The sequence below is a fragment of the Heloderma suspectum genome, chromosome 6, assembly GCF_057233095.1.
Source record: "Heloderma suspectum isolate Gila_16-S chromosome 6, 16-S_ref, whole genome shotgun sequence".
NCBI classification, from domain to species: domain Eukaryota; kingdom Metazoa; phylum Chordata; class Lepidosauria; order Squamata; family Helodermatidae; genus Heloderma; species Heloderma suspectum.
In genome coordinates, this window is record NC_139463.1 from 126,652,413 (window position 1) to 126,677,586 (window position 25,174).

At 49.0% G+C, this 25,174-nt stretch overlaps 1 protein-coding gene across 1 annotated transcript in view; it reads right to left on the bottom strand.

The window, feature by feature from the left end:
* DNAH2 (dynein axonemal heavy chain 2) overlaps nt 1-24,542 on the bottom strand; it is a 112,941-nt gene extending 88,399 nt beyond the window's left edge. The window contains exons 1-5 of the mRNA XM_084806699.1: nt 24,471-24,542; nt 11,315-11,406; nt 4,762-4,932; nt 3,494-3,722; nt 2,531-2,641 (exon numbers count right to left, since the gene is read on the bottom strand). Of these exons, the coding sequence (XP_084662825.1) occupies nt 2,531-2,641; nt 3,494-3,722; nt 4,762-4,932; nt 11,315-11,406; nt 24,471-24,540 (673 nt within the window). The 5' untranslated portion in view covers nt 24,541-24,542. The remainder of the gene's footprint in view (nt 1-2,530; nt 2,642-3,493; nt 3,723-4,761; nt 4,933-11,314; nt 11,407-24,470) is intronic.
* Between the last annotated feature and the right edge of the window lie 632 nt (nt 24,543-25,174).

Below are 25,174 nucleotides of genomic sequence, written 5' to 3' on the forward strand. Positions count from 1 at the left end.
CTGCCAGTGTGCAACTACCAGAAATACGTGTGTGTGCACGCGCCTTTAATGCTGGCATTAACAGGAAGGTACTCTGGACTGAATGAACTTGAGCACACTCTGGGAGAGAGCGGAGGACAGGAAGGCCTGGTGTGCTATGGTCCATGGGGTCACGAAGAGTCGGACACGACTGAATGACTGAACAACAACAAACTCTGGACTGAGCTCAGGGACTGAGATGGGCCAAAGAGGCAGCCTGGCTGTAACATATGGACGGCACAAACTGTTTGGGTCACAAGCTGCAGCACTCTGAAGGACACCATTGCAGATTCTGAAGCGGCAGCCAGACCTTTTAACAAGGCCAGCCTGCATCAATGCAGTTGGTTGCGTGAGAGCCAGGGCTCGAGGCAGTGCCAGCTGCCACGAAAGCCCAGGGGCCAGGGCTCCCATTCTCCAATTCTCCACACATGAGGGAGTGGCCTGGGCTTCTCCAGTGGCAATCTGAAGGCCCTCTGCCTTCTTCACCTGTATTATATGTTTCTTGTGTTTCAGAGTTGAGCTGTGACATTGAAAGCAAGTCTGGACATGCTCCAGTTCAGCCCTGCTGTGGGCTCTACACACTCTGAGAACAAAATGACACACTGACCTGACTGCGAGATCGAAGCCCAGCTTCCCCCCTCCACCGCCCCTCATTTTTATTCTTAGGTTTTTGGTGCGTGCATTTCCCCTCACTGCTACCACCTCATTTTTTCCAAAACAATAATAGCAGGATTTATAATAGACCTGAGGAGAGGAAGTGCGGGAAAGCTAGATGACGAATGACTCACCTCCACCATCTCATAACTTAGTTGCTGGTCACAAGGCAGCAGCCCAGGGAGAAGCAGAAAGGGGATGCAGGGAGGAGGGGGTACGACACATAATAAAGGTTGATAAAATCATGCTTGATGTACGAAAAGTGGAGAAGGTGGATTTTTTTTCTCCCTCTCTCACAAATACAAGAACTTAGGGTCACTCAATGAAAGAGATTGGCAGTAGATTCAGAAGAGACAAGAGAAAGGGCTTCTTCACACAAATTCTATTCATGTATAGAATTTGCTGTCACAGGATGTGGTGATGGCTGTTGGCTAAGAAAGGGAGCAGAAAATCCATGGAGGAAGAAGAGAGCTCTATTGATAGCTATTAGTTTTTGGGAGGCAACAGTGGAAGAGGGGCAACTGCCTTCACATCTTGTGGGCCTCCTGGAGGAGCTGGTTAGCCACTAGGAAAACATGATGCTGGACAAGATGGACCCTTGGTCTGATCCATCAGAGCTCTACTTATGTTCTTCGGAAGAGGAAGGGATCTCTTCTCAGGGAAGAGATGCCCAAAGTGAAAAGAGAATACGAGCCACAGCTGAGAATCCCCCAGGGTGAGAGTCTGAATTACTTGGTGGTTTGCTTCCAGTTCTCTTGGGATGTCCTCAGCCTCTCCCAGATTTACCAGCACTTGCCTTCAAGAAACCACCCCACTGTTCCAGAACAGCAGGAGACATGATCCTGTTTGGCTGCCCAGTAACATAGGGATTTAGTAACAACAAGGCTGCTGCTAAAGCATGTGCTCCTCCATCTCCCAAATGATGGCATCTCCTCTGGGCCAGGCCAGGACACCTATCAAACCCACGAAAGGGAAGCAAGTTCTCTTTGCCAGCACACCAGCAGAGCCTGGGCTGAGTATGAAATCAAGAAAAGCTTGGTTCCTCTTTGAAAAGACCAAGCTTCTAGTCTTCATAGGTGTGTGGGGGGGGGGGGGCAACACCTCAGCTACACCTTCATATACCACTCTGTGGACACTAAAATAGCTGACCTCTAAATGTTAGAGTCTAAGGGTTGAACCTGAGACAGGTGAAAGGCCCTTCATCAACCAGAACAGAAGGATCCATATGGGGCTTGCAGTGAGGGAAGGGAGGACAGCACTTCTGGAACTGGCAGCCTCTCTCTTCAGTACACACAAGCATCCCATCAATCCCCAGACTCCTAGACTGTCCCTCTCTCAACCTGCAGACCTTCCCCAGCCCTTCACAAAAAATTTGAAAACCTGTGAATGCTCAAGTACTGAGGTTAAAAAGGGGGATAATTCCAGCACTGTTGTTTGTTTCATTTGCACACCTTATTCTGTGTGTGATGCAGAATTTTGATGGGCACAGGGGGTGAAGAAGAGCAAATTTCAGCATGAGGCAACACAGGAACAAAGATAAAGTAGAAGGGCTGGGGAAGAGGCCTAACCTGCCCCTGCATTCCATTTTCTGACAGAATGCCTGCAGCGGAACGAATAATCCCAAAACGGGACCCTGCACGTGCTCACAGCCTGACAAACCCGTTTTCCATGATTGGGAATGATGGATGCAGCTCATATGCTGCTGGGGGTTAATTCACTTACCGTCTTGAGTGCTGCTCCTCTCGCAGGCCTCTCGGTCAAGCTTTATCCTCCCCATCAGCCCTTCTCCTAGTCTGCTGATCCTGTTACCCCTTCTCCCCACCTCCCCAGCCCAGGTCCCCAGAGACCCGTCACTCACTCTCCAGCCGCTGAACCAGGGCTTTGTCCTTTAAGGCTACCTCCGTCTTTATGATCAAAGACTCTATTGGGATGTAGAGGACGGTGCGGCCCCTCATTTTGGAGCGAGTGTCTGGAGACAGACAAATGGAGAGTCTGGTTAACATGACTAAGCAGGAAGATCTCTTTCTGATGACTTGTTGACTACAAGGGTCTTGGTGTAAGGAAGGAAAGAAGGAAGGATCTTGACTTGTATCTACAGGGATTGTGGGGGAAAGAAGGAAGGAATTACTTTCTTATAAAACACAGAACAGAAAAGACTGTTCATAGTTTCTCACCAGGACCCCAGAGCTCATCCCTTACCATTCAACCCACCTATCACCCCACACTCTGCATCTTGATCCTTACCCAAAAGTTCCAGGTCATGTAGAAAAGCAAAAAAACCTCATGGGAATAAATTATGCAAATCATATGTTTAAATGAATGTGCTTAGCTTCCTAATGCCTTGCAAGAGTATACAATAAGGAGAAAATATAGGGATAAATTCTGACCTGGATATGCTTAAGGGTGACAAGACTGAGGCACCAAGAAACTATGTGAGCGCAAAGATATTAAGCATGCCAACAACCATCTTATATGTAAAACAGGCAAAAGGCTGGCTTCCCCTATTGGTCAGAAAGCCCCCGTTTAACCACTGGCTGTGGTGCTGTGATGCCAGAGCAACATCCCAGGAAAGCTGTCAGTAGAACATTGACAGAGTGCACAGTCTGTTACAGAAGAGAAAGGTCAGTGTCATTGGAGAAAACCCTCATCCATGGCCTAAGAAGAGGATGAGTGGTGAGTATATGGGCAATATTGGCAAAACGAGCTTTGGACTGCAATATATATTTGAACTGGCAAGTCTTTGGAGGGAGGTCTTAGTAAAATGGTAAATTCAGCCCCATGTAAAGGTCAAATACGGAATGAAAGGAGGGCAGAGACCTACCTGTGAGAGAGGTCATGAAGTGGTAAATTTCTGAGAAAAATTCATTCTTTATACTTTCGGGCCAGGATGCATGGCGAAAGAGCCGGGGAAGATAGACTGCATTGAGCATACGCATCAGGGAATCAATGTAGGGACTCCGGACAGTGCCAAACTGCACGACCTCATGGAAATTCTCTTCTGTGATTTCCACATTCTCTTGGCGGATGAAATAAGTGAGCTGTTTCGGCTCCTGCAGGGACAATGCTGAATTAGAGATGGATTCAGGTGGGGACAGAGTCTCTGAACTGTCCTCTGCATCTAGCTATGCATCTTTCCAGTTTGCAGCCCTGAACCCTTGAAGCTGATTCACTTCAGCGTTTCTGCTGCAGCTCTCCTGACTGTCACCCCAATCCTCAGCAGGGATAAACACCAGAGACTTGTCCCAGGGTGGGCAAAATACCTTCCAAGAGCAAACTAGGAGTGGCTGGAGGTTGGCTGGCAGGCTGTTACAAACAAACATGCAACTTTTTTTGTTTTTAATTATGAACAGGATTTCCCCACTACCGTTAGGCAGAATGGGCCTGGGGATTTGGGGGAATTTAGTCATTTCCCACCGTTGGATACAGAGCAATGGAGAAATTGTGACCTATAGGACCAGAAAGGCTGCATTGGACTTACACCCTTGTAGATTAATTTTATGGTAGGCAATCAGGACAATGGGTAGCCTATTGAGGTATCAGGGGTTGGAAAGGGAGGGAAAGGCCCCCAACTACTACAAGGGGATGAGACACCTTCACAATCAGAGGCTACAGTTTATGAAAGCAAGATGGAGCCACCAGGTTCAGAAGCAGTATGCCACTGAATGCCAGCTCTTTAATGAGCTTCCGCCACGCATTGAAAACGTGGTTGTTCAGGCAGGCATTTGGGGTGGGTTAGGGTATTTTTAGAAATACTATGTTTTAATGTGGAATTTTATTGTTTCAAGCTGTACTGTTGTACATCGCCCAGAGTGGCTGGATGACCGGTCAGATGGGCAATTAAGAAATTAAATACATACATACATACATACATACTGGAGTCAACCAACTGGGGAGGCCAAGCCCTGCTTGTGGGGGCTTCCCAGAAGCATCTGGTTGGCCACTTGGAGAGACATGATGACAGACTAGATGGGCCCACTTTGATCTGATGCTCATATGTTGTGAAGGAAGGCTACGCTTCCCCCATGGTTACCACTGCTGAACTGACGGGGAAGCCCTCAGGAGGTCTCGGACATTCAGAGCAAGACCAACCTGATGTGGCATATGCAGCTCCACCTTCAAGCCGGCAAAGTCATCGATGTAAAACACAAGCATCTGCTTGGTAATGTCCTTCAGAAACTGATCCATCGTGGCCTCGTGCTCTTCTGTCCACATCTCATCCCTGAGGCCAGACAGGGCCACCCGGTTTCGGATGCAGGGTTTCTGGACCAAGGGGGAAAGAAGCAACCGTTTGGCAGAGCTCAAGCAGGGCAGACTGAGCATGTGCGTGTCATGGGATGTGACAGAGGCAATGTTTGGTTGTATCACCTCCCTACCTTCCCACATGTACCGGAACGGGACTGGAAACCACACTGGTGCAGTTTTCACCTGTTACTCCACAGTTGGTGGCCAAGTAGGCGCCTGGTTGGCCACTGCAGGAAACAGGATGCTGGACTTTGCTTGGATCCAGCAGGGCTCTTTGGATGTTCTCACATTTTTATGCTTAGTGACTGTGGGGAATTATTCATGGAGAATAAGGCTATCAACGGCTACTACTAGTCACGATGGCTACCTGCCACCTCCGGGATGAGAAGCAGCATGCCTATGAATACCAGTTGCTAAGGAACCATAGAGAGAGAGGGCTATTACCCTCTTGCTCTGCTTTTGGGCTTCCCAGAGGCATCTGGTAAGCTGGCCACTGTGGAAAACAGGATGCTGGATTAAATAGGCTTTTGGTCTGATCCAGCAAGGATCTTCGGATGTTCTTAAACTCACTTCCTGAATAGCCTTTCCATGGGATCTGGGCCTAAGACTGACAGCCATGAAATCCCAAATGCTAATTGTCATGCAGCCAGCTGGCCAACAACTAAGGAATTACAGTGAGGAAGTTAAGCACCCATCTCCACCTAGTAAACAAGATGGGAAAGCGATGAGGTGAGCCAGGAGGAGGCATATATTTGGGTCCCAGCAAAACAGTCATCAGGGGAAGGGGTGAGGAATATGTGGTGCAGAAGGAGCCAGGGAGCCCCCTTCTTCCTGAACAACAAACCTAACGGCCAGTGCCGGTTCCAGGTTTTTGAAGGTCCTTAGGCAAGACCCCCTCAATGCGGCCCTCCCCCAGGGGTCTGCCTTCTCATGGCCATGGTCACCAGCTGCTACTGCTCCTCCTCCTCATCTTTACTCCCACTTGCTTGCTTGGCAGGCAGAAAGCCAGAGAGCAAGGAGGCCATGGCACCTGCTGCTCCTCCTCCTCACTGCCACCGTTGCCTGGGCCAGAGTGAGAGGCAGGGGAACGAGCAGATTGCAATGGTGAAGAGGAAGAAGTCACCCTGCTATTAGAGGGCCCCTGCTGAGGCATGGCCCCTCAGCAGGAGCCCAACAATGACTACCCTTGATGCCGGCCCTACTAACGGCCACAAACCATCCGGCACAGTGCAGGATGGCTCCCTTCACCCACCCCATTCTTAGCCTCCAGAGAACGTTGGATGTAAAGGCAGCGAACGGGTGAGCTGGTACTCCTGCCTCTTTGTCTCCTCGCACGTCCTGCAGATGGGGCACATACGGAGGGCGCCATGTTGGGGAAGGCTGATTTAATGTGTCTGATTTTTGCTATTTAAATTCTAAGTGTGGGAGCAGGGGGGGCAAACAAGATCAGACAACAGGGAGGGTGGGGTTTACCTTTTCCCAATGTGCCACAATCCCAAGAATAGTAGCTTCAGGGGTGAATTTCATCAGGACTGTGGCATGGGGGGAAAAGGTTTTTAAAAAACACCTCTTTCTGCACAGCATGGCCCTGATCCTGATCATCTCCACCCCATGATTGCTATTTAAATCAGGAAAAAATCAGAGAAAGGCACAAACACTTTTAACCTGTCGTTTTGTCTGGCCCTTAGCCTTGCAAAACGTGGAGGTAAGCCTTGCCCCATGACCTGTCATTTTACGCAGCCGGTCCACTCAATACAAATGAATCGCACATGCCACCAACCAGGTCCACACTGTGAATGGAAACTAGGAAGTACACAGCTCCTGATCTTGTTACATCTCCCTTGTTCAGTCAGACCCCCACAGGGGCCCTCAGAGAGAGATGGAAGAGGGCTAATTTGTTAAGATGATTGAAAGGCAGCTGCTCCAGAGAGCTTCTGCAGATTGTGGCACTGAGCTGTTAAAGCAATACAATTCTTGGCTGAGGAGGAGGTAAATGGGGAAAAGACAATTAAGGACAGGAGCAGTGAGAAGAAGGAAAAGGAGAAAATGGTAAGACAGTGGTAGCTGCTCTTTGGACTTTGAGAGAGCATGTCTTTTTTTTCAAAATACATTAAGACTTATTTCCTCATTCCCAAGAGCTTCTCAAAGAAAACCTGGGAAATCAGGATCAAATTAACAGAGCATCTGGCGTGGCAGCAACGAGCCAGATGTTCCCGGTCCTAATGTGACAAAATTGTGTAGCATTCCACACAGGCAACTTTCTACTGCTGGTTCTTTTTCATCGGGTTTCTGTGGGAGGAGACAGCCAGGCCCCGCAACTGCCAGTGCCGGATCAGAACTGTGACTTGTTCCTCTGGAACGGCATCCCTCTCTCGTTTGCAAGTGGAGAAAGGATCCACATTCAATGCCAGAACCCAGCATCAGAACCATTTACAGCACCCTCGGAGATGCACAAAAGAGGCACAGCTTAAAAGACACATTTTCACTGGAACATTTCATGCTTCGCACAGTGCAGCTGCTTCATAGAATCATAGAATCATATTGAATAGTAGGGTTGGAAGGGGCCTACAAGGCCATCAAGTCCAACCCCCTGCTCAGTGCAGGAATCCAAGTCAGAGCCAGGGCCTGCAGGAGAAGCCACCACCACCGGGGAAGAGGCATGCCTGCTGCTGCCGGGCCTGCTGCTGCTGCCGCTGCCGCTGCCGCCAGCACCACCACCACCAACACCAGGCCTTCCCCGCGGACTTCTGCCTGGCAGACCGCCAGTCTCTGCAGGACCAGGCCCCCAGGTACCGAGCCAGCTGTGCTGCTTCCACCTGTCCCTCCCTGGAGGGGCTACATAAGCTGGCTGGCTGAGGTGGCCTGGGAGAGCCAGGGCCTGCAGGAGAAGCCACCACCACCACCAGGGAAGAGGCGTGCCTGCTGCTGGGCCTGCTGCCGCCGCCACCACCACCAGGCCTTCCCAGCGGACTTCTGCCTGGCATTATTTTTAAGAGGATTTTTTAGTTGTTGTTGTTGTTGTTTAATTTCTGGGGGATTCCGTTGTGTTTTTAGGGGTGGGTAGCCTCCCTGATAGGCGGGAGTGAGGGGGCATGTGTCCACCTGATGGAGGCAGTGGGGGGAGTGTTGGGGGCCAGAACATACCGAGGCTGGGCGGCAGGCGCTGGTGGAGCGCTAGGGGCAGGCCATGCCAGGTAAGGGGAACAAGGGAGAGATGTGTAGTATCTGTCCCCTGCTCCAGGCCTGTCCAGAGCCAAAGGATGGCTGGGGAGGCGTGACCCCATCTTCTGGCCTTCATTTGCTGCTCTGCAATGCCAGGTCTGTTACCCAGAAAACCTCCCTCATCCATGACATGATCCTGGACGAGGGTGCAGACCTGGCATGTATTACGGAGACCTGGCTGGCCAAGGCTGCTGCTCCAACTCTTGTGGCCATGTGTACAGCTGGATTTTCGTATGCACAGCAGCCAAGGGCTGGGGATCGGGGAGCGGGAGTGGCTGTTATCTACCAAGAGTCTTTGGTCTTCACCAGACCCCCTCTCTGGGAGACCAAGGTTGCTGAGTGCATGTATTGGAGGTTGGGCCCGAAGGGCAGTCTGGGGATTCTGCTCGTGTACTGTCCACCCCGCTGCACGACTGACTCCCTGGCCGAGGTGCTTGAGGTGGTCTCTGATGTGCATGTACAGTCCCCTAACTTCTTGGTGTTGGGGGACTTCAATGTACATTCAGAGGCCATCCTCACAGGAGCACCTCGGGACTTCATGGAGACCATGGCTTCCTGGGAGCTGCACCATATTCTAACTGGGCCCACCCATGTAGCCGGTCATGCACTAGACCTTGTGTTTGTTTCTGGAGAAGCGGGGAGTGATCTGGAAGTCGGGGGTATATCCACCACCCCCTTGTCATGGTCAGATCACTATCTGGTGACGTTAGACTTCTCGGTTCCACAACCCCTCCGCAGGGATGGAGGACCCATTAAAATGGTCTGACCCAGGCGTCTTATGGATCCAAATGGATTCCTGAACGTGCTTGGGGATTCTCTGGAGCATGCCAATGGCCACTCGGTCGAGACCCTGGTGGGTGGGTGGAATGCCGCGATCACTGGGGCATTAGATCAGGTGGCTCCGAAACGCCCTCTCCCCCTGAACAGGGCTCGGACTGCACCATGCTTCAATCCGCAGTTGCGAGCTCTGAAAAAGGAGGTGAGACGGCTAGAGCGCCGGTGGCGTAAGTCTCGCTCCAACGACGATCAGACACAGGCTAGAGCTGTATCTTCAGCCTATAACATGGCAGTGAAGGCAGCAAAACAGGAATATTATGCTGCCTGTATTGCGTCTGCAGAGTGCTGTCCCAGGAGGCTGTTCCAAGTGGTCCGGAACCTGGTCGTATGCCATCATGATGCCATCAGCCCTCAAGGAGGCAGTGATAAGACCGCTCTTAAAAAAGCCCTCCTTGGATCCCCAAGTTCTGAACAACTTTCGCCCAGTCTCAAATCTGCCATTTTTGGGCAAGGTGATTGAGCGGGTGGTGGCAATGCAGTTGAAGGCACACTTGGAAGAAACTGATTATCTAGACCCATTTCAGTCGGGCTTCAGGCTTGGGCATGGGACAGAAATGGCCTTGGTCACCTTGGTGGATGATATGAGGAGGGCTCTGGATAGGGGTGAATGCTCCTTCCTTGTTCTCCTCAACCACTCAGCAGCTTTTGATACCGTTGACCACGGTATCCTCCTGGACCGCCTGGAGGGGTTGGGCATTAGAGACACCGTATTGCAGTGGTTCCAGTCCTTCCTCTCCGGCAGGTACCAGAGGGTAGCACTGGGAGAGGAGGTTTCGGACCCGTGGCCACTCACTTGTGGGGTGCCACAGGGTTCCATCCTCTCCCCGATGCTATTTAACATCTATGGGGGCTGTCATCTGGAGGTTAGGGGTGTGGCGTCATCAATACGCGGATGACACGCAGCTCTACCTCTCGTTCAAATCTTCACCAAGGTTGGCCATAGAATCCCTGTCCAAATGTCTGGAGACGGTGAGTGGCTGGATGGGGAGGAATAAGCTGAAGCTGAACCCTGACAAGACCGAGGTACTTTTGGTGGGAGACAAGAGGAGGCTGAGGGATATTGACCTAGTGTTGAATGGGGTACGGCTACCCTTGAAAGACCAGGTCCGCAGCTTGGGGGTCATTTTGGACTCCCAGCTGTCCATGGAGGCTCAGGTGTCAGCTGTGAGCCGGACAGCTCTGTATCAACTCCATCTGATATGGCGGCTGCGCCCCTTCCTTCCCGACCATCTGCTCCCATCAGTAGTACATGCCCTGGTCTCCTCTCATTTAGACTACTGTAATGTGCTGTACGTGGGGTTACCCTTGAAGACGGTTCGGAAGCTGCAGCTGGTACAGAACGCAGCGGCTTGCCTGATTAAAGGCAGCCGCTGGCAAGATCACATCTCTCCAGTGCTGAAGGAGTTGCACTGATTACCAGTTGTTTTCCAGGCCAAATTCAAGGTGTTGGTTTTGACTTTTAAAACCCTATATGGTTCCGGCCCAGCCTATCTTAAGGAGCGCCTCCAGCAACACCAGACAGGCCACTTAACAAGATCAGCCTTGGATGGCCTTCTCTCTGTCCCATCAGCCAGGACAGCTAGACTAGTGGGGGCGAGGGCGAGGGAGAGGGCCTTTTCTGTGGTGGCCCCCACTCTGTGGAACTCCCTCCCTAAGGAACTCTGTCATGCCCCCTCTTTAATGAGCTTCCGCTGTGCATTAAAAACATGGTTGTTCAGGCAGGCATTTGGGGTGGGTTAGGGTATTTTAGAAAATGTTTTTATTGTAGAATTTTATTGCTTTAAACTGTTTTATTATATGTTGTACATCGCCCAGAGTGGCTAGGTGACCAGCCAGATGGACGATTAATAAATGTAATAAATAAATAAGAGCATCCCTGACAGATGGCTGTCCAGCCTCGTCTTGAACGCCACCAGTGTGGGAGAGCCCACTACCTCCCTAGGTAAAAGGCAATAGGGCGCAGCAGTTTTCCAGTAGATACAGAAGTGTGGAACAGAAGAGAGAGAGAGAGAGAACTAGAGGCAAAAGAGACATCTGATCCTTGACTAAGAAGAGCATCAATAGCAGCCGCAAAGTCACTACCAAGAGAAGAGAGACACTCATGTTTAGTCGTCGTTCTCCCCAATCACTCACCTGCTTCAGCCTGCACAAACTTTCGCCATATTCTGTTCAAAAGTTGTTTACAAGAATGTCTGAAGCTTCATAAAGAGAGATGTTTCCCCCACCACACAGACACACACCACTCCTTCCCAAGTGGGCCCTGTAGCAATCTGTCTTCATGCACCAGCCATGCAGGAGTCTTCCTGTGGCAAGGTCAGGAACCTGGCCTCCAATCACTTACCAAATCCACCTCTTGCTCCGCAGGACTGGGAGGGATTGTTAATTCCTCCTTGCTCTCCTCCTTTTCATGCAGAGATTCCACAGAAACATCTCCTAAGGGGAGGGCAAAAGGCAAAGGGGCAGAAATCAGAAGCTCATCAATATGAGCCAGCAGTGTGATGTACCTGCAAACAAGGCAAATGCAAGTTTAGGTTGCATCAATACAAGAAGAGTTTCTAAATCACAGGAAGTAATAGTTCCACTCTACTCTGCACTGGTCAAACCTCACTTTGAATACTGTGTCCAGTTCTGGACGCCACACTTTAAGAAAGGTTCAGATATATTGGAACGGGTTTGGAGAAGGGCAACAGAGATGATCAGGGGACTAGAAACAAAGTCCTACCAGGAAAGATGGAAGGAACCGGGTACGTTCAGCCTTGGGAAGAGAAGAGTGAGTGGGGGATATGATAGCACTTTTCAACTACCTCAAGGGCTGGCACACAGAAGAGGGCCGCAACCTGTTCTCTCTCTTCCAAGGCTGTAGGACACAAAATAATGGGCTTAAGTTACAGGAAGGCAGATTTCAGTTGGACATCAGGAAAAACTTCCTAGTGGTCAGAGCAGTCAGACAATGGAACTAATTGTCTGGTGGCCTCTCCGTCGCTGGAGGTATTCAGGCAGAGCCTGGACAGCTATCGGTCAGGGATGCTTTAAACTGGATTCCTGCACTGAGCAGGGGGTTGGACTCGACGGCCTCAGTGGCCCCTTCCAGCTCTAGGATTCTAAGGATTGTGGCACTTTCAAGTAGTGCTGAAAGCTGCTTAGTATCCTAAAATTGGTCTGGATCCCATAGAAGCTAACGCAGCAGGAGTGATCTATGTGCACACAGGTGAATACCCACACACTCCTCTCTAAGGCACTCCTTCTTCTCACAGGCCTTGTTCATAGCAGGCAATTAGTCCCAGGCAGCTATCACAGAATCCAAGTGTTTGAAGGATCCAGAAGGCAATCTAGCCCAACATCTGCTTCCTGCAGCCTGCCCCCTTGAGGAAGGACCATCCCTCCCAGTCCCATACAGGTCAACCTGTCCAGTCCAAATCATGGTGTGCCACAGGGGCGTTGCTAGGTTTTTAAAAGATCCGGGGCACAAGCCCATAACACAAATTTGCATGCATATATATATATATAGAGAGAGAGAGATACACACATACATACATGAGTCTAAGCGCACGTCTAATGTGTGTGTGTGTGTGTGCGGTCCGCCAGCGTGCGTGTATAGATTACATACATACATACATACATAAGAAGTGTGCACTGACCCCCCCACCCCACTTCAACTCAGACCCTGATTCAGCATTTTGGAAAACATCCCGCTTCTGCTCTGGCCAATTTGTAGCCGGACCACTTCAGCTCAGCATCAAACCTGAATCAATGTTTGGAAAAATGAATCTTTATGCTTCCTGTTGGCTACTATGGGAAATTAGAAAAAAGCTATTAACTTTTTTCTCTTCATCAGAACTGGATGATAATTTCAGGCATAGTAGCCCCCTAGAAGGGGATTACACCTGCCCAATGTCAGAAAAATGGGTGCAGGGTTTATATTTTGATTTTCTTTTAAAGGGAACTGCCAATAACATTTTAATTCCTTGGAAGAATTGGATAAAACTTTCAGGATTCATTGCTCTATCAGAGAAGATCATGTCTGTCAAATTTCAGAATGATAGCCACAAAGGTTTTTGTTCAAGGGTGGCCTTGACATTTTGAGGCCTCCAAAAGAGGACATAATTCTCTCCCTGTGTTCCTTGGGGACCATTGTTCTGAAAATTACAGACAGCCTAGAGGTGTCCCTAAGTAAAACCAGCGAAGTTTCAGAAGGATAGGTGCAGCAGTTCATGTGGAAGGGGAGTTCTCCAATTTGGGGGAGGGAGTGATTTGCTTTCCCTTCCATTCACCTCTTCCCCAATAGTTTTTGGGTAAATTTGAATGAAAATGCACAGGCCATTACAGGTGTCCCCCAGGCAAGAAACCTGCAAAGTTTCTGAAGGATATACATGCACGCAAATTTAGAATGACTAGAATTTATTTACATTTCACCAATATAAGCAACAGGGGAACATGGGTGGGAAGGTACTATTGTACTCATGTCCTACTTGTTGGTTTCCTGTGGGCATCTGGTTGGCCACTGTGTGAACAGAATGCTGGACTAGATGGACCTTGGTCTGATGCAGCATGGCTCTTCTTACGTTCTTAAATATAGGGTGCCTCTGAGCATATGCAGAATGTTTTTCTTTCACGGCTGGGCACTTAGATTCTCCCCCTACCAATTCTATTCCCCTCCATGCAACCATCCCTCCCCATCCTACCACCCTCCAGCAACTCTTCATAAAAACAGATGTCTTGTTTTGTGCAACTCCTCTCTACCTCCTCCTTGTTATGCACAAGCTCTCATTGTATCTTCCTCCTCATAACTTCATTTGTGCCAAGACTTCACCAGGATTCAGCCAATGAGTCTGTTTTCAAAACTAGGGCTAAGTTATGGAGTCAGTGACCAGGCAGGTTGGTAAGGAAGGAGGCACTCTCTCAGGTATCCTGGTCCCAAGTTGTTTAGGGCTTTCTACCCTAGTACCAAAACCTTAAACCTGGCCCAGTAGCGAATAGGTAGCCAGTGCAGTTCCCTCAGCAAAGGAGTTACACGCTGAAAAGAGGCAGCTCCCGACAACAGCCGAGCTGCTGCATTCTGCAGTAGCTTCAGCTTCTGGACCAGCCTCAAGGGCAGGCCCACATAGAGTGCATTGTAGTAATCCAGTCTTGAGGTTACTAATGCCTGTACCACCGTGGTCAAGCTATCCCTGTCCAGGAGAGGCCGTAGCTGGCGAATGGTAAAAGGCTGCCGCAACCACTTGTGCCTCCAGTGACGATGATGGATCTAGGAGTACCCCCAGACTATGGACCTGATCTTTCAGAGGGAGTGCAACCCCATCCAGAACAGGCAATGAGCCTATCTCCTGGATCCAGGAACCACTCACCCACAGGGCTTCCGTCTTGCCAGGATTCAGCTTCAGTTTACTGGCCCTCATCCAGCCCATTACTGAGTCTAGGCACCGATTCAGGACTTGCATAGCCTCTCCTGATTCAGATGTCACAGGGAGACAGAGCTGCATGTCATCAGCATACTGATGGCATTTAGCTCCATATCCCCTAATGACCACTCCCAGCGGCTTCATATAGATGTTAAACAACATTGGGGACAAGATGGTACCCTGTGGCACCCCATAGCTCAATCGCCAAGTGGCTGAGGAATAGTCACCCAATGTTACTCTCTGAAATCGACCCTGTAGGTAGAACTGGACCCACTGAAGCACAGTGCTTCCAATACCCATCCCACGGAGTCAATCCAGGAGGATACCATGGTCAATGGTATCAAAAGAGATCGAGCAGAATTAACAGGGTTGCACTGCCCCTGTCCCTCTCTTGATAAAGGTCATCCATCAGGGCAACCAAGGCTGATTCAGTCCCGTAACCAGGATGAAACCCAGACTGAAATGGTCTAGATAATCAGTATCCCCCAAGAGTGCTTGCTGTTGGTCCACCACAACCCTCTCAAGTACCTTCCCTAGAAAAGGGGTATTTGTGACTGGGTGGAAGTTGTCTAATACCGTTGGGTCCAGAGTGGGTTTCTTCAGGAGTGGCCACACTACTGCCTCCTTAAGAACAGCAGGGACCACCCCTTCCTGTAGGGAAGCATTTATCACTCCCTGGACCCACCCAATCGTACCCCCTCAACTAGCTTTTATTAGCTAGGAGGGACAGGGATCAAGAGGGCACGTGGTCAGTCACATTATTGCAAGCATCTTGCCCACAACACCGGGCCATAACAACTGGAACTGATCCCACAAAATCGGGCAGATGGTGGCATCAGACACTTCGACTGGTACTGCACTAACAACAGCATCAAGGTCGCTGCAGAGACAAGCGATTTTGTCCTCAAAGTGCGAAGCAAAAAGGCCACAGCGGGTCGCCGACAGGGCCAGGGCCTCATTTACTGGGGAAGATGTTAACAACCACCGGACCACCCGGAAAAGCTCCGCTGGACGGCTCACTTCGAGTCTTGCGCCATTTGCATTCTAGCCGACATCCAGCCTGTTTCATTGACCACAGCTCCCCAGTATACTAGGGAGCAGAACAGGCTTCACAGTGCTGGAGAGGGTACTCAGGTGCAATCAAGTCGATGGCCCTCCGGATCTCACTGTTCTACAGTGAGGCTACGGCCTCAGCTGGATCACCAGCTCTCTCCACTGGAAAATCCCCAAGGCCATTCAGAAATCCATTGGATTCCATTAGTCTCCTGGGACGGACCATACGAATAGGTCCCCCACCCCTGCAGGAGGAGAGTAATGCCATAAGTTCAAATCTCACCAAGAAATGGTCTGACCATGACAATGGGGTTGCTTGGAGCCCCCCAATCTTCAGACTACCCATCTCACAAGCTGGAGCAAAAACCAAATCAAAGGCGTGCCCTGCTTCATGTGTTGGGCCGATGACATACTGAGACAGCCCCATGGTTGTCATAGAGGCAATGAAGTCCTGAGCTAGAACTCCGGAGACAGCCTCAGCATGGAAGTTGAAGTCACCCAGAACCACCGTCCTGGGTTCCTACAACACCACACTCAATACCCAGATGCTGGGGATTGAACCTGGGACCTCCTGCATGCCAAGCATGCGCTCTACCACTGAGCTACAGCCCTTCCTATTGCTGGATAATGGCAACTGACAAACAAAAAGGCCCAGATTTGTTTCTCTGCGACCATGTGAACCCACTCTTCTCAAAGACTTGAGTGAGGAGGAGGAGAAAAAACAACCCTCTTGTCTGTTTGTATAATGCCAACTATAATTCAGAACTTCACTTGCCTGCCGAAGAGAAGTGTCTTTAAGAATTCCCCAAGATATGCTCTGGGTGGAATAAAGAAGAGAAAGACAGACAGACAGACAGATGAGGGGAGGGGAGGGGAGGGGAGGGGAGAAGAAGAATGGCGATTGGAAATCTGCATGGGGTTGTGGGGTAGAGAGAATTACCTAAGCTAAGTGGCTCCTTTCAGAGAGGTGGTAGTTCAGAGGAATTCAGGAGGCTGCGGAGGGTTTGTAAAGATTGCACATACTTAAATGAACTTTATGAGGTGAGGTGGCTGAGGGTTTTTTCTAGCTTTTTTAAAACTGTAGAACCTATTTAAAAGCCTCAGCAGTTTCTTGATCATGACGCCACATAGCCCTAACCCTCCCTTTGAGATTATTTGAGTCTTGCTGCTTTTTAGGAGAAATTGAAGTGGAGGGGGAGAAAGGAGTTTGTGGAGGCTGTTTGGATCCTTTGCTGTACTGAAGCTACTAAACTTCTGCAGAATCCAAAGGCTCCAGTTTGGGGCAGTGAAATCAGATGCTGTGTGAAATACCAGTATTTCACATGGAGCTCTTTCTTCCCTTTCTTCTCCCTCTTCAAAATTTCATTGCAGGCAAGCTCCCAACAGTGGGCATGTAAGAGCAGAAAAGTAGGGGGGGAAAGGTTTTTTGTACCTCAAAAAAACCCTACACCAGAGATTAGGGACAGTGACCTCCTAATGGTCACCTTGAACAACTTCTGATTAAACTCCCTAATCCCCTGGGTGGCTTGACAGTTTTTACTTCTTATTTTAGACTTTGAGAAAAGGAAACTTTACGCATGGCTAGTGCAAAAGCCACTAGACCTAACTGTCTGAAATCTGGTAGGTTCAGTTAGCTTCATAGGGCCTGCCAGGTCCCCAAATTCCATGAATTTATGTGGAAGCACAAAAAAATTATAGCTCTTTGACAGATTTTCTGGGAAAAATCATTTTTTACCTGTGGCTAGCACAAAAGCCACTGGACCTAACTGTCTGAACTTTGGCAGGCTCAGTCATCTCTATAGGGACTGTCAGGTCCACAAATTCCATGCACGTATGTGGAAGCACAAAATAAATATAGCTCTTTGCTTTGACATATTTTCTTGAAAATAGCAAACTTTACCTGTGACTAGCACAAAAGCCACTGGACCTAACTGCCTGATAACTGGCATATTCAATCAGCTCCATGGGGGCTACCAAGCCTCCATAGTTCATGTATTTGTCATACACACTAAAAAAGTTATGGCCGTTTTTGTTTTCCAATGCAAGTCTATGGGAAAATGTTTAAAAAAATGGCAATTAGGACAGCTCAAAAGATCCAGGGAACAGCTCAAAAAACATCCAGGGCCCGTGCCCAGATGGTGTGCCACAAGCAAGGAGTAGGTGACTCACTCAAAGCAAGTTAAGCCTAGGATGGTCACAGACAATCCTTTCTTACTAGCTACTTGTAACGATCTGCCCATGGCTATAAGCACACACCACCCACAGAGACATTCCAAGGACAACTCCTTGCTACTCTACATCCTATGCTTGGCAGTTCCTATTACCCCACGAAAAGTAAGGGGGTGGGGTAAATTAAATAAGCAGGGAACATGCCAAAGACCAAAGGGCCATAAAGATCTTTACTTCTGTTTTCTATCAACAAAGGAACCTGTCCAGTTGACCTAGGATGGAACCAGTTTTGAGTTAACAGCTGGATGTTATATTTCCAAAAATGGAGGATCAACAAGAGTCTGCTACTTTCTTGCTCTCAGCAGTCCCACGGCCACTGGAACCTGAAGATATCACATCACCGGGCGGAGCCCAATTTGAATATCTGCAAAACCTCCTCCTCCATATCATCTTAAGAGTCTGACTATGCAGAGGTCCTGACTACAACACCCAGTCCGCCTTCCCCACCCTCTTATTCCCCCCACCATCCTGCTTTTTGTAATCTCCTGCCTGATAAAGAGATCTAGAGTTCTCAAAAACTTGCACATTTTTGGTGATGTCTGAACTGGCCTAATAAAGCTCTTACACTGTATGGATTTTGAAATTTTTCTTACGGCCAACAGGCTACCTTTGCTTTTTGTACAAAGGAATCTGTTGGCATTCTGCTATATCTGGCACAATCTAAAGTGCATTAGGAAGGTCCTAGAATCACTTGTGGAAGAGGAAATTTTCTCTGGGCATCTTCATTATCATAGCTCCAAGGTACCTTTGCACCCCTTAGAGGAGTCTGTAAATACCTGCCTGGCCACAGTGGCATCACAAGCAGAGGCCAAGATATTTTGCCTCCACAAGTAGCAGGGCTGTGCAGTCTGAAAGGTGCATCATTCCCCAAACCTCTCACAATGCAATAGCACATGAGGATGTTGAGTACACACCTCTTGGACCACACACTGCTTTATTCACACACACCCTACAACCAATGGGGTTGCTTGTGCCATCAGGCCCATCCTGGGTATTAGGAGGCTTCCAGATAACACCTTTGTCAAGCAACTGCCTGCCGCATTCACAGCATTTTACCAGGGGGGTGGGGGGCAGACAAGATCATCTTCTGCTTGTCACCTTCCTGAGTTTTCCCATTGCTTCACAGCACAAGATTGGTAAGCAGAAGGCTCTAGGTTCAATTCCCAGCATCTCCAGGTAGGATTGGGAAAGACTCCAGCCTGAAACCCTGGACAACCACTGCCAGTAACCAGCTGCCCGGAACCTGGTGGCCTCCAAATGTGTTGGACTACAACTCCCACCCTCCCCAGCTAGCATGCCCACTGGGCCTGCTGGGTGCAGATGGTGGGGATTGTCCCACACCTGGGGGGCACCTGGTTATAAAAAGCTAGTAGACAGTATTGAGCTGGTTGGGCCAAAGTTAAGCTTCCTGTTCTAACTACCAATTCTAAACCTGCCAGGGGGAGGCGGGCGGAAGAGAGGGGTGCCAACTAACTCAGGCTGATCCCCCTGAGGTTTTGTGTTTCTAGACCAAATAGAAACTTTGGTCTAGCTTTCCCATTAGGAGAACCCCCTGCTGTGGGTGCCCCAGACGGCCACACCCCGCTCTCCAGGCCCACCCCCTTTCCCCCAAACACTGACAGTTTGGTGGTTTCCCCGCTTTTGTGCAGGTTTTTCCTGTTTTAAAAAGCTGGACTGCTTCTCCTAAGGCAGTAGGAGCTTTGAGCTACAAGATGCTGGTCTCTTTTGTATTTTTGGCGCTATCCCTTTTGCCCTTGGCCCTGCCCCCTCTGCCTCTGACCCCACCTATCACTGGAACGCAGCCCCCCAGCGCTTCTCTGAAATTGAAAGTGGCCCTGGGGCTGAAAGAGGTTCCCCACCCCTGCTCTAGAGGCCCAGGGCAGCTCCTCATGGGAAAGCCTCCCACAAGGGTCCACCCCAGGCTCTTGATGCCATGTCCAAAAGACACCCCCTCCCCCCTCCGGGCAGGGGCTTCCTCCATAGGCCCCATCACCTCTAGGGGAGCCATTATTATATTTATACCCCGCCTTTTTCCCAGTAGTGGGGCACAAGGAGGTTTACAAAAATTAAAACATATCCAATTAAAACATATGAAAATATACAAAAGTTAAAATATAAATTAAACAATATAATTAAAATTATATTAAAACATTAAAATAGCATTTTAGAACAGCATTTTAGCAGCTTACCCCCAGGTTCCAACTATGTCCCAAAGGCCTGCTGAAACAAGAATGTTTTAGTCTGCCTCCGGAAACACATCAAGGAGGGAGCCATCCCAGCCTCCCTGAGAAGGTTGTTCCACAGCTGTGGGGCAGCCACCAAGAAGGCCTTCTCGCGGGTTCCTACCAAACGTGCCAGTGACAGTGGTGGGACTGAGAGAAGGGCCTCCCCAGAAGATCTCAGAACACAGGAAGGTTCATGAGAGAGGATACGGTCTTTCAGATAACCTGGACTGGAGCCATATATAAAGAGCCCAAGAGAGATTTGCATGGGCCCATCTACACGCAGCACCCCCTTTCTGCAGCTGGCCAGCCAAGGAGCACGCCTACAGGACACAGCAGAAACTGAACTCCAAGTCAGGAGCCGCTCCATTCTGTGGGCTGGGTCCAGACAAAGATGGGTGCACTAAGTCCCCATTGAAATCAATAGGGCTTAGGGCACAATTAAGTGGTCCCACTGATTTCTGTGAAACCCAGGTCCATTCACCCAGCCTTCCCCAACCTGGTGCCCTCCAGATGCATGGGGCCCCAGATATGTGTGCTCTTCAGATGTGTAGTCCCACATATTTGGAGGGCACTGGATTCTGAATCCACCCTACTCTGGATCCAGCTGTTTCTCTGTAAGTGCCACTCTTCATGGCCCCCCAAATCCTAGAGCTGGCACTGGACATATTCTGCTTAAGGTCAACCGGTGACAGTCCTTGCTGACAAAACACAACACAAGGGTGCGGAAGAATATATTTCATATATATTATTCAGATAATATTTCAGGTACAACTGAGAGTTGGTGGGATGACTCTCATGACTGGAATACAGCAGTTGAAGGATATAACTTGTTCAAAAAGAACAGGAGGAACAGACAGGGAGGTGGGGTTGCACTGTATGTGAAAAATACGTATCTCTGCACAGAAATACAAGAGGATGAGCTTGGTAGCCCCATCGAGAGCATCTGGATCAAAATAAATGGAGCAAAGAATAAAAGGAACCTGGCGGTCGGAGTCTACTACTGGCCACCCAACCAAGGAGAAGACGAGGATGAAACTTTTGAAAAGCAAATAGCCAATGTTTTAAGGAAGCATGATGTAGTAGTAATGGGGGACTTCAATTTCCCCGATATTTGTTGGGAGACAAATTCTGCAAAACATGGCCCCTCCAGGAAATTCCTGACTTGTGTGGCGGATAACTTCCTCCTACAGAAAGTAGAGGAAGGAACCAGAGGATCGGCTATCCTTGACTTGATCCTAACCAACACAGATGACTTAGTGGATAAAGTAGCACTTACAGGAACTCTGGGGGAAAGCGACCATGTTGCACTTGAGTTCTTGGTTCTAAGGGAAGCAAAAGCCGAGTGTAGTCAAACGCGTACCCTGGATTTTAGGAAAGCTGATTTTAATAAACTCAGAACAATTATCAGGAAGGTCCCACGGCAAGCGACGCTAACGAGAAAAGGAGTCCAAGATGGGTGGGAGCTTTGAAAAAAGGAAATTCTCAAGGCACAATCACAAACAATTCCCACAAGAAGAAAAGGTGGAAGACAACAGAAGAAGCCAATGTGGCTTCACAAAAAGCTTAGGGATGACCTGAAAACAAAAAAGGACACCTATAGGAAGTGGAAAGAAGGCCAAGTAACAAAGGAAGAGTACAGGCAGGTAGCACAGAATTGCAGGGATGGCGTCAGGAAGGCTAAAGCTGAGAACGAGCTGAGGTTAGTGAGGGATGAGAAAAACAACAAAAAGGCTTTCTTCAGGTACGTGCATAGTAAAAGGCAGAGGAAAGAAATGGTGGTTCACCTATTAAATAAGGATGGCAAAATGATAACAGATGACAAAGAAAAGGCAGAGGTGCTCAATTCCTACTTTGGCTCAGTCTTCTCCCAAAAGAGGGTCTATGACCCCCCCCTGGCAAAGATGAAGTGCAGGCTGAAGGGGCAGGATTGCAGCTTGAGATCGATAGGCATACGGTCAAGGAACACCTAATTCCTTTGAATGAGTTCAAATCTCCAGGGCCGGATGAACTGCATCCTAGAGTAATAAAGGAACTGGCAGAAGAACTCTCAGAACCGCTGTCTATTCTCTTTGAGAAATCAGGGAGGACGGGGGAAGTGCCAGATGACTGGAGGAGGGCTAACGTTGTCCCTATCTTCACAAAGGGTAAAAAGGAGGAACCTGGGAACTACAGACCAGTCAGTCTGACATCAATCCCTGGGAAAATTCTGGAGCAGATGATAAAGCAATCCATCTGGAAGCACCTTGAAAACAATGCAATGATTACTCAAAGCCAACGTGGATTTGTCAAGAACAAATCCTGCCAGACGAATCTGATCTCATTTTTTGATCAAGTAACCTCCCTTGTAGACAGTGGGAATGCTGTAGACATCATGTACCTCAACTTCAGCAAAGCTTTCAACAAAGTGCCCCATGATATCCTGATGAGCAAACTAGCTCAAAGTGGGCTAGATGAAACAACGATCCGGTGGATCCACAGTTGGCTACAGAATCGGACTCAAAGAGTGCTTATCAATGGGACCTTCTCAAACTGGGGAGAGGTAACGAGTGGGGTACCGCAGGGCTCAGTCCTGGGCCCAGTGCTCTTCAACATTTTTATGAATGACTTGGAGGAGGAGGTGCAGGGAATGCTGATCAAATTTGCAGATGACACAAAATTGGGAGGGATAGCTAATACTTTGGAAGACAGAAACAAAATTCAAAGTGATCTGGATAGACTGGAGCGCTGGGCAGAAAACAACAGAATGACATTTAATAGGGATAAATGCCAAGTTCTGCACCTAGAAAAAAGAAACCAAATGCACAGTTACAAGATGGGGGATACGTGGCTCAACAACACTACAAGCGAGAAAGATCTTGGAATTGTTGTCGATCACAAGCTGAATATGAGCCAACAATGTGATGTGGCTGCAAAAAAGGCCAATGCTCTTTTGGGCTGCATTAATAGAAGCATAGCTTCCAAATCCCAGGAAGTACTAGTTCCCCTCTACTCAGCACTGGTTAGGCCTCATCTGGAGTACTGTGTCCAGTTCTGGGCACCACACTTGAAGAAGGATGCAGACAAACTGGAGAGGGTTCAGAGGAGGGCAACAAAGATGATCAGAGGACTGGAAACAAAGCCCTATGAAGAGAGACTGAAAGAACTGGGCATGTTTAGCCTTGAGAAGAGAAGACTGAGGGGAGACAGGATAGCGCTCTTCAAGTCCTTGAAAGGTTGTCCCAGAGAGGAAGGCCAGGATCTCTTCTTGATCATCCCAGAGTGCAGGACACGGAATAATGGGCTCAAGTGACAGGAAGCCAGATTCCGGCTGAACATCAGGAAAAACTTCCTGACTGCAAGAGCAATACGACAATGGAGCCAATGACCTGGGGAGGCGGTGGGCTCTCCCACACTGGAGGCGTTCAAGACGAGGCTGGACAGCCATCTGCCAGGGATGCTCTGACTTGGATTCCTGCCTTGAGCAGGGGGTTGGACTCGATGGCCTTGTAGGCCCCTTCCAACCCTACTATTCTATGATTCTATGAGAAGGAAACCTAAACCTGACTTCCCTAAATTAGCTTGGCTCACTTGCTTGAGCTATCTGAATTCAGGTTCCACTAAACAAAAACACTGGGGGGGGGGTACAAACAGCTCAGCGGCCCCCCGCTTCTAGCTCCCACGCACAGGGAAGGAAAAAGCCCAGCCTGCCAGGTCGCTGGTGGAGCTCCGCCTCCTCTCCCCCACAGAAACAGGGAGGCCAAGAAAGAGGTGGGCAGGGCCCGGATGCCCAGGAGGATCCAACTGTCATCCCTTGGCGTAAAGCCCAAGTGCAGGGAATCAAGAATAGATTTTTTTAAATGATGAAAATATTTCAGGCTTGTGTGTGTGTGTGTGTGTTTAAAGCATGGTTTTTGAAACCATGGCAGCAGCATGGATTCTAACTGGCAAATCAAAAGAGCCCGAAAGGTAGCTTTTATTTTTTTTATTTTTTTAATCTTGTGGATTTTGGAAGACCGAGTCCAGGTCTTCTTTGGAACATTTGGAGTTGTCAAACCAAATTACAAATAATTTTCCCATTAGCCTGCTTGTGTGTCAAGCGTTGTCATGCACTAAAACATTTAATACTTATTGAAAGCGGTGGTTTGAGAAGGGTTTATTTCTCCACCCCACCCACCCACACACATTTTTTCTACCAAGACAGCACACAAGGGCTTGTGGGAGACAGAGAAGAGGAAGGAAGGTGGGGTGGGGTGGGGGAGGCCGGCTCAAGACATTTCAGTGGTGAGGCAGAAGATCCAAATACGCACTCTATCATGTGAGGCACAAACCAAAGGGAAGTTCTTTAGCACAAGCCTTGTGGAAATGAGGATGGCTAGTACAGGAGAACTTCTGGATAGACAGTATGCCACATGGGTCATAACTGACTGTCTCTCACTGTGCTGCCCTTAATGGCACCCCAAATCTTCCTCCTGAGGTTGCTGCCCCACCTTACCCTAGAGTTGTCCTTCCTCTACTACCAAAATTCAGAGGTTTAGAAGATGACCAGCAGGAACACCACAGAAAGCCGCTACGTTGTGATAGTGTGATGTGCAAAGTTATTGCTGGCTCTTACCATATGACAATCCAGGGCAAAACAGCAGCTGGCACAGTAGCACTTCTGACCCAGAAAGCAAAAACAGCATGTAAGGAGCGCAAGGAAAAATGCCAATAGACACATATTGCCTTGAGATAAATTGCAGAAGAGTAGCTACGCCCAGTTGTTGAATCAACACCAGAGGCTAAGTGGCTTGTTGCAGAAAGGAGGCCAACAGCAGACATCCTCAGATGCATAATCTTTACCTTGACTCGACTCTCAAAAAGGGAAGGAAGGTCTCATCCGCCTGTTGGAGCTAAGCACCTCCACTCATCCCAAAGCTACAAAGCTAGTAGGGTGCTGTTTCCATATGGAAGGCTCCTAGCGCTACAAATCAGAAGGCACTGTGCATCTCTGTTCCCTCTTTTCCTCCTGAATGGACTTTTTCCGGGAAGGAAAAAGACAAGAAAATGGGGTAGGAAAGCATGGAAGGGTTACAAATGAAGATGCCAACACCTCATCCCCACCCCATAAAGTTCCATGTTTGAGGCAGGGTGATTACAGGATAAAAGCCTTATCTGGAAGCACCTCAAGTCAAGCCCTCTCCAAAAGGTCACCCCAGCAAATGGGCCATGCTGTAAGCTCCAACCCTTGCTCACGTGGACGGGGGTCTTGTTTGTAACTCAATACTCCTGTGTCTTTTTCCATAGGAGTGAAACCCTAACTGTTAACCAATCACACCT